Genomic DNA, 15,526 nt, shown 5'->3' with positions numbered 1-15,526 from the left:
TCATCTGTTGCTACTGGTGAACTATAACTTACCAGTTATCTAATGCTGCTGCCTTTGCCATGGAACTAAATTTACTTCCTAAATGTTTTCGTTGGGACTGCTGCAATATTTATATAACTAAATAAATACTGTTCTCTGCAACTTTATGTGTATTGTACGGGGTGGCTTTTGATAAATACACAAGTTATTTTAAGGTTCCTTATACATTATCTGGTGCTCTAAGTGATCATTATATAAAAACTTCTACAAACATATAAGGCCATCAACAAAACTGCACATACATCTCTTCAATGATCTCATAATATCTGCCAACTCAACACCTTCGTTCTGCACCAGGTTTGCGTCTCTCAACTACACACATCACATCCTCCCATTCCCGGTTACAGGAATTTTTTCGGACTCACCCCACTCTGTCGAATTTCCTCCCTTGCACAATAAGACTTTCCTCTATTCCTCAAACCTTCAGATGTTCTCTGAAAACCCACCTCTTCCAGTTAACTTATCAAATTCCACAAACACCCTCTTAATCACACTAGGGTAACCTATTACCACTCCATTACACAAGACCAGGGCCGCCTTCAGAAATCATGGTGGCCCCCTGCCCCCCCATGAGCAACAGCAACACATACTTACCTGGGGGCCCGCTGTCTTGCAGTCCGCTGGTCTCCGCTACTCTGTCTTCTGCCTGGCTGTCACCGTGACGGCCAGGCACCAAGATGCGATCGCAGGGGTGGAGGAATCATTCCCCTGCGATCATGTGATCTGCCTGTGACAGCCAGAGCAAACTGTATCAAACTCCTATTGTCCCATAGATAGTAACCTTGCGAGCAGGGTCCTCTTACCTCTCTGTCGGTCTGTAGTACCTAGTATTGTTTTATTACTGTATTTGTTCTCAATTCATCTGCATGTTTTACGAGATAGGTTAACAAAAACGTTTCTAAATGTTTTATATATGGATATGTATCTTTATATATTATATTATGTTTGTTCAAAAGTTTCAATAGAGTCAGAATTTCTGAATTTCCTTTTTTGCTATTAAAATAAACATCTGGCAGACTTTAGTATTTCGAAATGTTTCCAGTAAAAATTCCTATAATTAATCAGCAGAAGCTACTATTTATTTGGCTGTCACAAACAGAGTGGTCTAACCATGGTTTAATGTGGAGTTTTCTATTTTTAAGTTGCCTTTTAAAAATAAACTTTTGTTTGAATACATATTATTCATATTTGCCAAAAATAAAACTCCACCCAGAACTAAAGTTGTAGAGTAACAATCCCTCTTCTAACTAACATAACTGCAGGGTCATTTGTTAATTCTCCTTCCAAAGGAACTGAACGTGGAGATATCTGGAAGCATGCAGTAAAACAGGCATGTTCAACCTACTGTGAAACTACAAGCCCCAAGATGCTTTGCCAGTAGATAGCCAGCCAAGAGATGCAAGGTATGCTGGGACTTGTAGTTTCACAACACCAAGAGCGCAAAAGGTTGGCCTGACCTGCACTAAGCGAAGGAAAAAATGTAGAAACACCTACAGTATAATCAGAATACAAATAAAAATCCAAACTACTTTGTACGCCCGTTTCTACATGATATATCCTCATAGTAAAGACAATGAGAGGTAGCAGCAGGTACAGCGTTTCATACTATTTGGACATACCATATTCGTTCCTAATAGTGTAACATTTTACAGGTATTCCAGGGAGAACTATCCCCTATTCCGCTGATTTATGTGCCCGGCTGCCATTCTCGAAACACTGCAAATAAGGAATCTGTTCCCTCAACACAGGAATAGATCTGTACCTGAAACTGGCATTTAACAAGAACACTACTAATGATTTGTCCAAAGTGGAACCCTCCCCCGGAGACCGTATAAGGGTACACAATGTGCTTTGTCCCTCTAATGATATTGGCTAGAACGTACACCTACACACTGACAGGTGGCACACCTGTTCTTCTAACAGTCCCACTCTGTACAGCTTGGGTAGGAGCAGTTCTTCTGCAACCTGATTCCTAGTAGATCTCAGAGGAGATAATATGTGATCAGCCGGCACTGAAACACTGGATATTATCCCATGTGATATATAATTCCACACATTTATAAAACAGGTTCTTTATTTGTGAACGTGTAGCAGTCTAGGGAACAGCCTGAGTGCGTTCTTTGTAGTAACTTCAATCACCGTTTCCAAAGAGATTCCTTTGACTTTGGCGATGTATTCTGCAGAAAAGGTGATGTTTTTTGGTTCATTTCTTACCTGCGAGACAAAGAAAAAAAAAAGTGACAGCTCGATAAGATACGTGTCTGTGAATCTGATTTCAAGCAGCGATAGCTTTATTATTTGTATTTCCAGCAAAGCTCCTAATGTATATTGTATACCAGGAATGTATGTCAAAAGAGAGATAACATAGCACTTAAAAATGCCATGTCATTTCCATAGATGTCCCATAAAAACATATGTTAGTATGAGCTTTCCTTGTAGAGAGGGTGGGACATTAACATGGGGACAAGCCAAAGAGACAGCTTACCCTGGCAACAGGGGAAGCCAGGTCAGAGCCAGGCAGCAGATAATTTTCTGAATACCACCCCCTTTCCAGAGTTATGGCTGTAAGCTGCTACATTTACATGCTTTGTGAGGCTTCCATCTATTCCCCTGCCACCCATAGCCCATTAGAATGTGCCATACTAATATAGAAAATGATAACATAAGCTGTACTATCATTATCATCATCATCATCATCATCATTTATATAGCGCCACTAATTCCGCAGCGCTGTACAGAGAACTCATTCACATCAGTCCCTGCCCCATTGGAGCTTACAGTCTAAATTCCCTAACACACAACCACAGACAGAGAGAGAGAGAGACTAGGGTCAATTTTGTTAGCAGCCAATTAACCTACCAGTAAGTTTTTGGAGTGTGGGAGGAAACCGGAGCACCCGGGGGAAACCCAGGCAAACACGGGGAGAACATACAAACTCCCCACAGATAAGGCCATGGTCGGGAATGTGAACTCATGACCCCAGTGCTGTGAGGCAGAAGTGCTAACCACTGAGCCACCGTGCTATAAAGTGATATCACACGTTACAATCAATTACTGGTGGAAGGAGAGTGCGGGGAACCCAGAACTCTCTTAAAGGGGGGTTATTCCATGCCCTGTAGGTGCCTCTGGGACGATCGTAAAGGCAATGTATCTTTACTGATTTTTCCTCGCTCGCCATAGAGGTGATAAGGAAGAACTGCGATGATCAGGTACCGTAGTACCCTCCGGCAGCACATTACAGGGAATTACATCCCCACCCAACAGCTGTAAGCTGAGCAACCAGGATACTGGGAAGTGCAGGGGATTACTGTTTATTTATACAGTGCTGACATATTACGCAGTGTTGTCCATTGGGGAAAGGTAACAAGTTACATACAATGACATGAAACAGAAGGTAAAGATGGCCTTTGCTCAGATGAGTTTACAATCTAAGAGGTGTAGCGACAGTAGGTTATAATGCATTTGTTAATAGTGTGTTATATAAAACAATTATTATTGTTCTTTTATTTATAAAACTCCAACATATTCTACAGCATCACCCAGTGGGGAGAAAAATGTATATATTACTTTACAGAACATAGCTGCAGACAAAATGAATGAGGGCTCTGAGGAATATAAAAAAAATCAAAAAACCCATAAATGAACTACTCAAACCGATGTGAATTTGAAAAAAAACCCAAATAAACAAATGTAAACAGAGAACCCCAATAATAATAATAATTATAATAACAATAATAATGTGGTTAATGCATCATTATAATTACAGTCACATTTGTCTCATTGTAAACGGTAACCAGTGTTGAGCAAGGTCTCCACTATTTGTAGAAGCTGTAGAACACTTTAGTGTGTCTCAATTTGGCAAAGCATTAGCTACAATAACAATTGAATACACACATTCAGTTTTCCCCCCTACTCAGAGAAAATAAGTGAGGCACAAACACATTTAATAAATATACCTTTTTCACCCATCTGAATGCCTAAAACTGGTTAGAAAACATTGTTTACATTTTCAAGGGCAAGTGTATAAATCAGATCAGGCTGCTGCGAATCGCTTTGCAATGCAAAATAACCACATGGAAAACATCAGTAGACAGAATTACTAGATTAGTGGCAGTGTGTATTCTTCAGAGAAGAACGGCTGTCACAGCCAATGAATGATGCAGACAATCACAGGGATAGTTTCAGTCTGGTTATGTCCCCAGACACAGGGCAAAAAAAATTAATTAGAATTGAAAATAGTTACCTAGATTCTACATGTAACAACAGAGATCAAAAGTTTGTCTATACTGGCAGCTAAAGTGACGTGAGCAGCATACATATTAAAGGGAAGTAAATCCATTTTATTTACTTATTCAGTAGAAAACACAGGCAGGAGAAATTTTGTAAAGACAACTTCATTTCTCTGCATATTGGCATCTACCAAAGTGTTCTGTGCCTCACACAGCAGGGGCAGGGGTTTAGGCTAAACAAATCTGCTGACTACCAACTGACCGGAAACCAATGACATCACAGAGCCACCAATTCACTAGAAGTAAGTGACATCACTGAGGCATGTAGTGATAGCTAGCATTCCTGTGGTCAATGGGTCAGTACATAAACTTATTGCCTCCAGTATGTGTGGGTGACAAAAAAAATTTCAACTATGAAATAAAGACACTGTACAGCAGTAACGAAATTCCAGTGTTAAAAAAGCACATTCCAACCCATCACAGGCAACGGAGGCACATCCCACATCTTTAAGACAGAGTGTAGATGGGTTCTGATGTGGTGTATATATATATATATATATATATATATATATAATACTTACCAACTTTATGGATTTGTCTTCCGGGAGCCTGCCGGGGGAGGTGGGCGTGAGGGGGGCGGGTGCCAAAAATCTTGTCATTTTGAACCCGCCTCTGTGACGTAATGACGCAAACGCGTTATTTTACACCGGGGACGGGGCCAAATGCTGCGATTCACGGAGAATCGCGGAATTTTGGACTAAATTCTGCCCACTTCACTAGGAAGTGGGCAGAATTCGGGAGATTGCCATACTCTCCCGGGAGTCCGTGAGACTCTCCCAAAATGCGAGAGTCTCCCAGACATTCCGGAAGATATACACACACACATTATATATATATATATATATATATATATATATATATATATATATATATATATATATATATATATATATATATATATATATATATATATATATATATATATATATATATAGACACACACACACACACACACACACACACATTTTATATCTACTATATAAATGCCTAGTGGCATGTGTGAAAAAAAAAAAGCCAAGCTGCAGCGCCACCTGCTGGGCAGAGTTATACACTGACCTATATATTTCTTGAAGGAGAAGTGACAGTTGGGAGTGGGTGGTGGTTGCCGGGGGTGACAGTGGGGAGTTTTTAACACCTTAAGTAGCTTGATGAAGGATGTGGCGATGAAGATGAAGGATGAGGTGATGGAGAAAAATGATGAGGTGGTGACATGTGGACAAAACCACGTTAAAAAAGGGCGCTTGCGTCGGGAAAGAACGCTCTTCCCCTGAGGAGGCCTGGACTAGGCCCAAATGCATGACAAGAACCTTTTTAACACCTTAAGTAGCTTGATTTGACTAGAGTGCATGAGTATCATGCACGGGTTAACTTGTATATATATATATATACATATATATACACATACACACACAGTATATATAAATATGCTTATAACAACATCAATTTCTACCCAGTTGACAACATATAACAAACTTATCAAAGTAAATACATATATTTGTGTAAATAGATAAAGATATATTAACTGCAGTCCCAGGCATTCTTAAGAATCAGCACCCAATTAGCACTAAACATCATCTAATAAGTGATACCACAGTACAGGTGCAGTCTACGCAGTAACACCTATAATTAAGTGATATATATCGTTTGTGTGAAACTTAACTGCAAGCGTGATTACAAGATTCTGGATCAGGGAAGTCAGAGTATAATAAATTACCTTCTTATAATGATCGCGGACTCATAGTAACATCATTACATATTACTGAGGATCACTGAAAAATAAAATGATATATAAAAGTATAATATGACACCATATTAAGTGCCAATTGAGTGATGATTCTGTACAGTATCTGGGATTGTAATTTATTTATTGGCTTTTATTGTACTAGACTGCCTGGAAACATTTAACATTTATTACCAACTGGGTATAAATATTAGTTTTTAGTGCTACAATAACCTAAAATCAGTCATTATAGACATTATAATTCCTGGAGGTGTGGAGTATTCAGTCTTGTTCATAGGGATAGACCAACGTAACCCATTGGAGGATTAGACAGTTTACAACACAAAATTTAACAGCCAATTGCAATACACAAAATATGTGTGGGAGAGTTGCCTCTTTTTTATATGTTTGGTGCTTGAATGTGGTGTATAAGTGGGACGTATAACCCCTGCTCTGGAGGCACACGTAAATGCTTTTTTTTTAAAAAAAATTCTTTATTTTGGTTGGTCATATAAGCAAATACAGGGAATAAGAGTGTTATTATTGAACAGACGTACAAAAACAGTCAGAACAATTGAATCAACATGTACATAGAAGCTTATAATGAGACAACCATTTTTACAATTTTATATGCGGTATCAAATTGTATATAACTGTAGTGAAAGTGTGAAATGTGGGAGTGGGGGGAAGGGAGTCAGAGAGGAAGGGGGGGGGGGGGGGGGGGAGACCACAAAGCAGGTATATGAAAGAGCTCAGGGGGTGGAGAGTGTGTAGACGACTCAAGAAGATAAGGGGGCAAAGCGTATAAGGGAGCTGGACTTACCCCACATGGGTCCTTATCACGGGGCTAATTGTTAGGGGGACGCGAGCTCTCCACAAACTGCCAAGGAGCCCAAACCTGGTTAAAAACATGGCCTCTATCATGGAGGTAATAGGTAATCTGTTCCATGGCTGCGACATGCCAGATTTGTTTTTTAAGGGCTGTTAGAGAGGGAGGGGACGTTTTTTTCCAGTTTAGCGCGATAAGGGATTTAGCCGCTGTCAGTATATGTGAAGCTAGTTTTTTGGAAAATTTGTCAAGTTCTGGGGGAGGATAGCATAGTAGAAACACCCAGGGGTCCTTTGCGACGGGAGCCTCAAATAGAGAGTTTAGAATGCCACAAACCACATCCCAGAAGGAGGAGATAGTTGGGCAGGTCCACCATATATGGAGCATAGTTCCCCTGTGGCCACAACCCCTCCAACAATAAGGTGAAGAAGAGGGAAACATGCTGTGGAGTCGAGTAGGGGTATAATACCAACGGTAATAGATTTTATAAGAGGTTTCTTTAAGTTTGGTGGATATGGAGCTTTTGGCTATCCCCAGTCTCATGTCGTCCCATGCCTCATCGTCCGGAGGGGGGCCTAGATCCTTTTCCCAATCAGCCTCGTAAATGCTTTTTAAACAGGAAACGATTTGGAAAATATCTTGCCGATGATGCTATTTACAGACATGTCTGTTATCTTCACAACATTACAGATTTCAATTGCACGCAAAGTGGATTAAACGTAGAGAACAGAACATGCTTTTAAAATGTATTTTACTCTATAATTAGCCTTTGTCAAATGGTGTCTAGCACAAGAGATTTCATATGCAAGATGTAGCATCCATCTGTACAGGGTATGAACCACACTAGGGCTTCGTACTACTTTTCCCTTTGCTTGCTCTATTTTTGGACTGGTCACCCCCCAACATGTCACACTGCATTGCAATAAGCCACAGCCCCAAATAATTGTACTGTGAGGGGATTATCATGTGAATAAGACTGACAGGAGGACTTTGAGAGGAGATCATCATTTATTTATATAGCGCCACTAATTCCGCAGCGCTGTACAGAGAACTCACTCACATCAGTCCCTGCCCCATTGGAGCTTACAGTTTAAATTCCCTAAGACACACACAGACAGACACAGACACAGACCAAGAGAGACTAAGGGCAATTTAATAGCAGCCAATTAACCTACTAGTATGTTTTTGGAGTGTGGGAGGAAACCCACGCAAACACAGGGAGAACATACAAACTCCACAAGATAAGGCCATGGTCAGGAATCAAACTCATGACTCCAGTGCTGTAGTAATACTAACCACTAAGCCACCGTGCTGCCCACATAAAAAGAGTATGGGACTGTGCAAACATGTGTATCAAAAACTTATAAAGACATATCTCTTAATATTTACAACAAACATAAAAAACAGGGTTAGAATGCCTTCAGCTGTACCTGCTTTTCTGGCCCGAGAGCCGGGGAATCTGTTTCCAGACACATGTTCTCTAGAGGCAGCTGCTTCACCAGTTTCTGCTTCTTAAACAAGATGAGATTTCATCAAATATTTTATTGGTACAATAAGGAAAACACCGTTCAAAAAGACGTTCATGAAAATAAAATAAACTGTTCTGAAAATACTCCACTTCAACGGTCCGGAGACCGGATGCGCGGGTTTCAATGCTGCTCTTCTGGAGACAGGAGTGCAGTGCTGGTCTGTTTGAGCTATCAGGGAATGGCGCGGGTGGAGAACTATTACCCAGATGGTAAATTAAACTGTATTTTATGTTAATGAACTTCACCCACTAAACTTTATATGTTTTTACTAATTCTAGAAAACAAGCAAGTTTGCTGCTCATATGATGCGGTTTGACCTCAGTTAGACAACATGCAATGAAAACAGTGCAGCATTGATGACAAGAGCAGCGCCCCTCTATTCCTTATACTAGTGTGCTCCTACATACCCACTGCACAGGAATGCTGCATTGTATTCTCAGTGCGCGGTCACCGCGGTTAGCCAAGCAAGGTATATATTAGTTTTAGTAGTCCACATGAAGAACTTTAGGGATGTTCTATTCACTCATAATCTGACACATATCTAAACTGCATTCACAGTTAGCACTGCTATGGACGTGACACCAACCGCGTAAGTCAGACAGTCCTGCAGCTCAGCCTGATCAACAGGATCCATTTCTAATGTAGCTACACCTATCGATGGCCACAGATGAGATATCAGTGTTTGGCGTTTGGGCAGAGCGGAAAACAGAACACATAGGAGCCTGTTTGTATGGTCAGAACAGAAATATGATCTTCGATCACATTACTATCGAGAACTGTCCCCATGTTCAGGCCACCCACACTGAGGTCATACACCCTTACGCCACTCACAGTACAACCTGCCTCTTGGATCAAAGTCTGCTTTGGCCACACACGTAAATAGCCATTTTGGACAAATTCTGGGTGTTCGGTGCTTGGGCCGAGCAGACTACATTCTTCTGGCATTACTAGGGCCTCTATAATGTGACTGAAAGATGAGCGTCCACACACAGGCCAACGTCATCTTCAGACCACATTTACCAACACGTCCACAATTCATTGTTATAGGACTATTACAGGGTATGACGGTTGTTTTGGGACCACAAACACAGCAATATAGAGCCATTGCCAGATATCCCAGCATGTGTGGACATCAGTACAGAAATCTGAAGTAACGTCCTATCCCACCATGGAGACACCCGTAGCAGTGTGTAATATGGACGTGTCACACGATTCTTATTATACATTACCTGCTCACTCCGGATGATAGAGGGAGGGATGGAAAAGAAGAATCCAGCTTTGACACCTTCCATGGCCACTGATGGCTTCCCATCAAATGCGTGGAGGAGCACATTTTGAGCACCTGTAAAACCCAAAAATAAAGTACAACATTCACCACATGATGGAGGCCACCATTTTGGGGGCTAAACCAGTATTCACGAGAATGCAGCCATCTTGTGATCTTGAAGAGTGTTCTAACCAACTACTGACATCTCTGTGCCTCAGTGAGCCCGAAAATGTCTGCTTCTACTATATATGTGACAAGGTACCACGGTGACGTCAATGGGCTCTGCTGTATTGATAGGCTGCACTCTAAAGAACATTAGTTCAGTCAACAAAATGGCCGACCTCATGACTTCATGTTAGCCCCTGCCACAAAAAATGTTCTCTATAAAACGACAGTGTATATCGCTGTTATAACCAATCTTGAGCGAATACAGAAAACAGGTATAAATTAGAATACTATACCCTGTTCCTTCAACAGACTAATGGTCGGTCGTCCAGCTGAACGTGAGTGAACATTTCTGGTGGGGGGAAAACAAAATACATAAAATTTAAAAAAAAAACCAAATAAAAAAAATGATGCAAAGACTGTAGGAGTCACTGTCATTTAAAAGATAAGCTTGATGCAATCAGCAGAAATTTGTTGTAACCCACAGCAACCAATCGGATATCAGCTTGCATCTGTTTACACTTTTAAAATAGAAAGTATGATTGGTTGATAAAACTTTGCCCCCTGTAATCTGACAATCCTTATATAGCTGCATTACTTTGAAAATGACAAGCCAAGTCCAGCCATATTATATGATTAGACAGTTTAACATTACGGACTAGTGAAGTATAGCTTCCTTCATCATCGTCATCACCATTTATTTATATAGCGAAACTAATTCCGCAGCGCTGTACAGAGAACTCACCCACATCAGTCCCCTCCTGTTGGGGCTTACAGTCTAAATTCCCTGACATACACACACACACACACACACACACACACACACACACACACACACAGACAGACACACAGACTAGGGTAAAGTTGTTAGCAGCTAATTAACCTACCAGTATTTTTTTGGGAGTGTGGGAGGAAACCGGAGCACCCGGAAGAAACCCACGCAAATACGGGGAGAACATACAAACTCCACACAGATAAGGTCATGGTTGGGAATTGAACTCATGACCCCAGTGCTGTAAGGCAGAAGTGCTAACCACTAAGCCACCGTGCTTCCTTACTGACCATCCAAGATAAGCATTGTAGGCTTACACAGGACCAGTCCCACATCCTCTGAAGTCATTTTCTTTGCCATACTACATTTTATTCAATGTGTTCTTTACACGCTATGATCTCTCCTGGAGCTTGCACACAGCAGGAGAGCTGTGACGTGTAGAAGACACCAGCTTGCCAGTGAGCTCTGTACTCCGACAGCCTGTCTAATCTCGCTGTGTAAGCTGCAGTAATGGTTCCCGGGACAGAGCACTGCACACAATGACATTAGATACTTACTATACAGAGCAGAAGGCCCAACAACGAGCACAACTTTATATGCTTAGATATTGGAGCCGTCTTTACACTTCACTTTTCTTGAGCGCACTTTTCAGAAATTTACGGAACAGACGCGTGTGCATATTCAACCAATTTTATGTCAGAGCACCCCCTTAAAATATTGCCTAATGAGAAAATGCCCAAGTCACCCTGGCTACTTTGTAGCTTATAATAAAAGATATGATTGTTTTCGAAAAAAATTGGAATTGATTTATATGGAGCGAGTCGCATGAACCAGTTTTTGCCCTTTAATAAAAATGAACGAAACGTATTGATATTGAGTACGGGTCTTACAAAGGCAGATCAAGCTGATTGGCCAGTTCTATCTGTCTGATAAACACTTGTCGCTGCTCTTCCTTCTGGTCATCTGTGCTCGCTATCCGTGGCGTGAAATCCAACCCAACCTGTGGTGAGAAAAACACACAGTATTACCTCTAAAACCATGTGCTTTATTATCCCTATTTACAAAAAAATATACTGTATATTGCCAATATATATATGTAACAAATGGTATTTTCTATTATGACACAATTCTGCTCTTTTCCAAATACTGACAATTGTTTAACTGCAAAGAATCTTCACACAAATCACCCACATAAATCCATTGGTATGAACTATACGTGCATTAATTGATTAAACAAATCAGTTAGGTTTACATCCCCCCAAAAGAATGTCCCACTAGACAATGCAGTAAATTAACAGCACATTCTGGGGTAGATTCAATTAGCCACATTGTTCACCAATCATCTCACCAATCATCACCATCAGCAGCTATTTATATAGCGCCACTAATTCCACAGCGCTGTACAGAGAACTCACTCACATCAGTCCCTGCCCCATTGGAGCTTACAGTCTAAATTCCCTAACACACACACACAGACACACAGACAGAGAGAGACTAGGGTCAATTTGATAACAGCCAATTAACCTACTAGTATGTTTTTGGAGTGTGGGAGGAAACCGGAGCACCCGGAGGAAACCCACACAACATACATACAAACTCCTCACAGATAAGGCCATGGTCGGGAGTTGAACTCATGACCCCAGTGCTGTGAGGCAGAAGTGCTAACCACTGAGCCACTGTGCTGCCCATGCATTATTACTACAGTAATTTCTTTGCAGATTTTTACTCCTGGCTCATAGAGCTACGAGCAAAAATCAGCTGAGAAATTACCATAATAATGATAATAATGTACGGCTGTGTTGAATTACCCCTCAATGATATTTTTATGTCTTACCCACAAATCCTTTGTTTTAGCCATTCATCCTTTTGGTATGCGAGTAACTGCACAATCTGTGCATGTGAACAACATTTCCTTCACAAACTGTACAACTTTGTGCCAGTATGCTAGCATTAGGACTCACAACAGAGATATAAGTGATCTGAGGGAAGAAAAAATACTGCAGATGACATATCCAATACCTCGCCAATAGCCACCAAATCTTTTTTGTAGCGTTCAATCAGAGGCAAAGCATCTTCTAAGTCCTGTGAAATAAAACAAATGTCTGTTATCAGATGTTACTATACGAGGGTTTGTATTGTGATATAAGCTGCACAAGCTGTGATATTGACCTAGATATCCAATAATAAACAATGTTGGTATATAACCAGTCCAGCAACTTCTGCAACCAATTCTCTTTATTAGCAGATGAAAAGTACATTAATAGCGGACAGGTGTGAACGAATCCTACCGCTACGTTAATGAATTGAGCAGGGATACTAGAAGGAATTATTTATAGCACCATTAAAGATATTTAAGGTTTCCGTTGATTTTTAAGCCATTATCCTATATTAAGGACTTTTCTGATGGAGTAATATAGCATTATAATGACAGCCACACACTAAAATCATCAGTTAAACTAGATTCTGAATGACAGGCGATAGATACAGCTGAATCAATCTTACCTTAAGAGTCGCGCTGCGTTGTTCTGTTGCGGTCCCTTGGACAGGGTGCACTCCTAAACATGGAAAGACCAGCCCCGGAAACCTGTGTTTGGTCACGTTCCATTGATTAAGCAATTGATAAACTCAGATAGTCACACTGATGTCATTTCCCAGCCATCATCAACAGCTGACTATCACAAAATATACTTATACTGAATAGCAGCAAATTAAATCATGATAATATCAATTGGGTTGAGAATGTAGGCAACAAATGCACTCACCACTTGCACTTGCACCACAAATGCACTTGCTGGTAAAAACAATTCATATATAAGCAAGTTACCAAGTGGAAGAGATGTTTTCGTGACACTGATTTGTGGATAGCGCTGACCATTGATACCTTCTAAATGGATTTCAGCACTCTGATTTGTAGATAGTTCCATTTAGCGGGTATCCGGCACTCTGGTGAATGGCCAGAACTATCCACCAATCAGATTGCCAGGAGCTGAGGTTTCACACACAAAACTCATTGGAACTAGGCCTCCGGACCCAGATGAAAAACAACTCTGTTTAAACTATAGGAAACCACATGGATGCTTCTATACACTTTAGGTAGGTACATTATACACAATTCTGTATACACAATAACTGCTGCTTATGGGGACAAGACCACACTCACAGAGAACCATATGCCTATTACCTATGTAAAAACCAACACATAGACAGACAAGGATGGGATTGTAGCATGAAATAAGACACAGACCACATTTCCAGCATTTGCAGCTTACCTCTTAGAAAGGTGTATTAATTTTTCAAACTCTGCCGAGTGCTCTGCAACTGCTACTAAAGCCTGAACACCGATCTGAAACCAAGAAACCAAATCCAAAGCAGGGTGAAAACCATCAGTAAAATTCTTAGATGAAATGTAAGCTGCTACCAAGTGAAAATAAAGTGTGACAAAGCATTGTTTAGATACAAGTGTTACAAGCATGAATATTGGTATAGATTTATTACTGTACTTACTGCCTTTGCTGCTTCTAAAACGTTATCAATGTCCTGTGAATTATTAAACAAAAAAACACTCAATAAATAATACAAATATATCAGCAGGGATCAGCAAAGACCCAAGATTGTGGAGACAGGCAACCTATGCAGGAAGATATCCATAACTGCCTGTCTCCCCAGACAATAGCTTATAGTGATTGTTAATTTGAAAGCACCCCTCTTCGGCTACTTCTCCCTTCCCTTGTTTAACAATTAAGTGAGGGTCTTTCCCCCTTGTGACCTGACCGTTAGTAATTATTGTTGGTGCCTTCTGTTTTCAAGCCTGGAGTGAGTGCTGGAGGACACCAGCTGCTGTGTTGTGAATTCAGCACCTTATTAATGGACAGAGGCCGCACATATCCAATAAGATGCTATATTTACTACATACTTCACCAATTCAGTATGAATTTGCTCCTGTTGATTGTGGCCTCTGCCATTGACATCTTGGGCCCTCCAGCATTAAGACAGGCCAGAAAGCTATGGACACTGGCAGCAATTACAACGGCATAACCTGTCAATTCTTTTTTTTAAATTAAATATGATAAACATGCCAAGAAAGGTTGGTTCTACTTTAGCACATAATTAAACTTTATTATACACAGGGACATATTCAATTGTTGCCGTTTCCCGCAGCGTTAAAAGTATTACCTTTATTACGGTAATACTAAGCCGGATTTCAGTTCGCAGCTCCCTGATCTGCGAGCTGAAATCCAGCGTGAAAGGTACCGTAATAACGGTAATTACGCGCACTATTACCGTAATGACGGTAATAGTGCGCACACCGCATTACTTTTCCGTGTAACGCCAACAATTGAATATGCCCCACAGTGTTCAGAATGGAAATTTAGAAGTGGTGGTATGAAAAATGTAATGGAAATGTAAGTGAATTGCATTTGATAGCTTTACAATGAAGGCAGTGGGAGAAATGGAGGTATGGCATACCACCGTATAGACCCCCACTGCAAAGAGTGATACATACAGGCTTAAGCAACATACAGATTTCTAGCTGTTGTGGAACTACAAGTCCCAGAATGGTTGGCAGCTGAAGACTCTTACATGGTCGAATTCTGCAGCAGAGAGGTGACAGTGACAGTCCACAAGACCCCTGGACCAGTCCATAATGAATGCTTGAATTTTTTTGTACTCGCAGTTATGAGCAGAGCTCAAACCGCAACCGCAACTGCGCATGCGCAAATACGGCGGGTCTCGATGATCGCCATCTTTGTACACCCACTCCTTGAAAGCTGGGTGACGTTTTAGTATCAATGTTAGTTATAAACAAAACACTCCATGTTGGAAACGTATAACGACACTTATACAATAATATGTAACGTTTGTATAATCATACGTAACTAATATATGAAAATCGACTTTTGGGAGTAGTAAGATGG

At 40.7% G+C, this 15,526-nt stretch overlaps 1 protein-coding gene across 4 annotated transcripts; it reads right to left on the bottom strand.

Annotated features, from left to right (window-relative positions):
- Positions 1–2,095: 2,095 nt before the first annotated feature.
- TATDN3 (TatD DNase domain containing 3) lies at positions 2,096–15,344 on the bottom strand. Of its 4 annotated transcripts, none has more exons than XM_075204227.1 (10): positions 15,192–15,344; positions 14,115–14,147; positions 13,880–13,953; positions 13,113–13,194; positions 12,630–12,692; positions 11,501–11,610; positions 10,135–10,190; positions 9,636–9,748; positions 8,308–8,388; positions 2,096–2,253 (listed from the first exon to the last, which is right to left on the bottom strand). In XM_075204227.1, the coding sequence occupies exons 1-10, from the start codon at positions 15,321–15,323 to the stop codon at positions 2,113–2,115; spliced, it is 885 nt and encodes a 294-aa protein (XP_075060328.1). In that variant the 5' UTR covers positions 15,324–15,344; the 3' UTR covers positions 2,096–2,112. The 4 variants fall into 4 exon arrangements, with proteins under 4 accessions (XP_075060328.1, XP_075060329.1, XP_075060330.1 ...); XM_075204228.1 differs by having other exon boundaries at positions 8,308–8,385; positions 15,192–15,337; XM_075204229.1 differs by having other exon boundaries at positions 8,308–8,382; positions 15,192–15,337.
- Between the last annotated feature and the right edge of the window lie 182 nt (positions 15,345–15,526).

Source organism: Mixophyes fleayi, chromosome 3 (genome assembly GCF_038048845.1).
Source record: "Mixophyes fleayi isolate aMixFle1 chromosome 3, aMixFle1.hap1, whole genome shotgun sequence".
Classification (NCBI taxonomy): Eukaryota; Metazoa; Chordata; class Amphibia; order Anura; family Limnodynastidae; genus Mixophyes; species Mixophyes fleayi.
Note: the sequence above shows the minus strand (reverse complement) of the source record. Positions and strands in the feature narration are given on the sequence as shown.

Coding starts and splice junctions, on each gene's coding strand:
- TATDN3 (XM_075204227.1), bottom strand. CDS start 15,323: ATGCGCAGTTGCGGTTGCGGTTTGAGCTCTGCTCATAACTGCGAGTAC. Junction 13,954..14,114: donor TTTTAGAAGCAGCAAAGGCA/GTAAGTACAGTA, acceptor TCTTGGTTTCAG/ATCGGTGTTCAGGCTTTAGT. Junction 10,191..11,500: donor AATCAGCTTGATCTGCCTTT/GTAAGACCCGTA, acceptor TCCCCCCACCAG/AAATGTTCACTCACGTTCAG.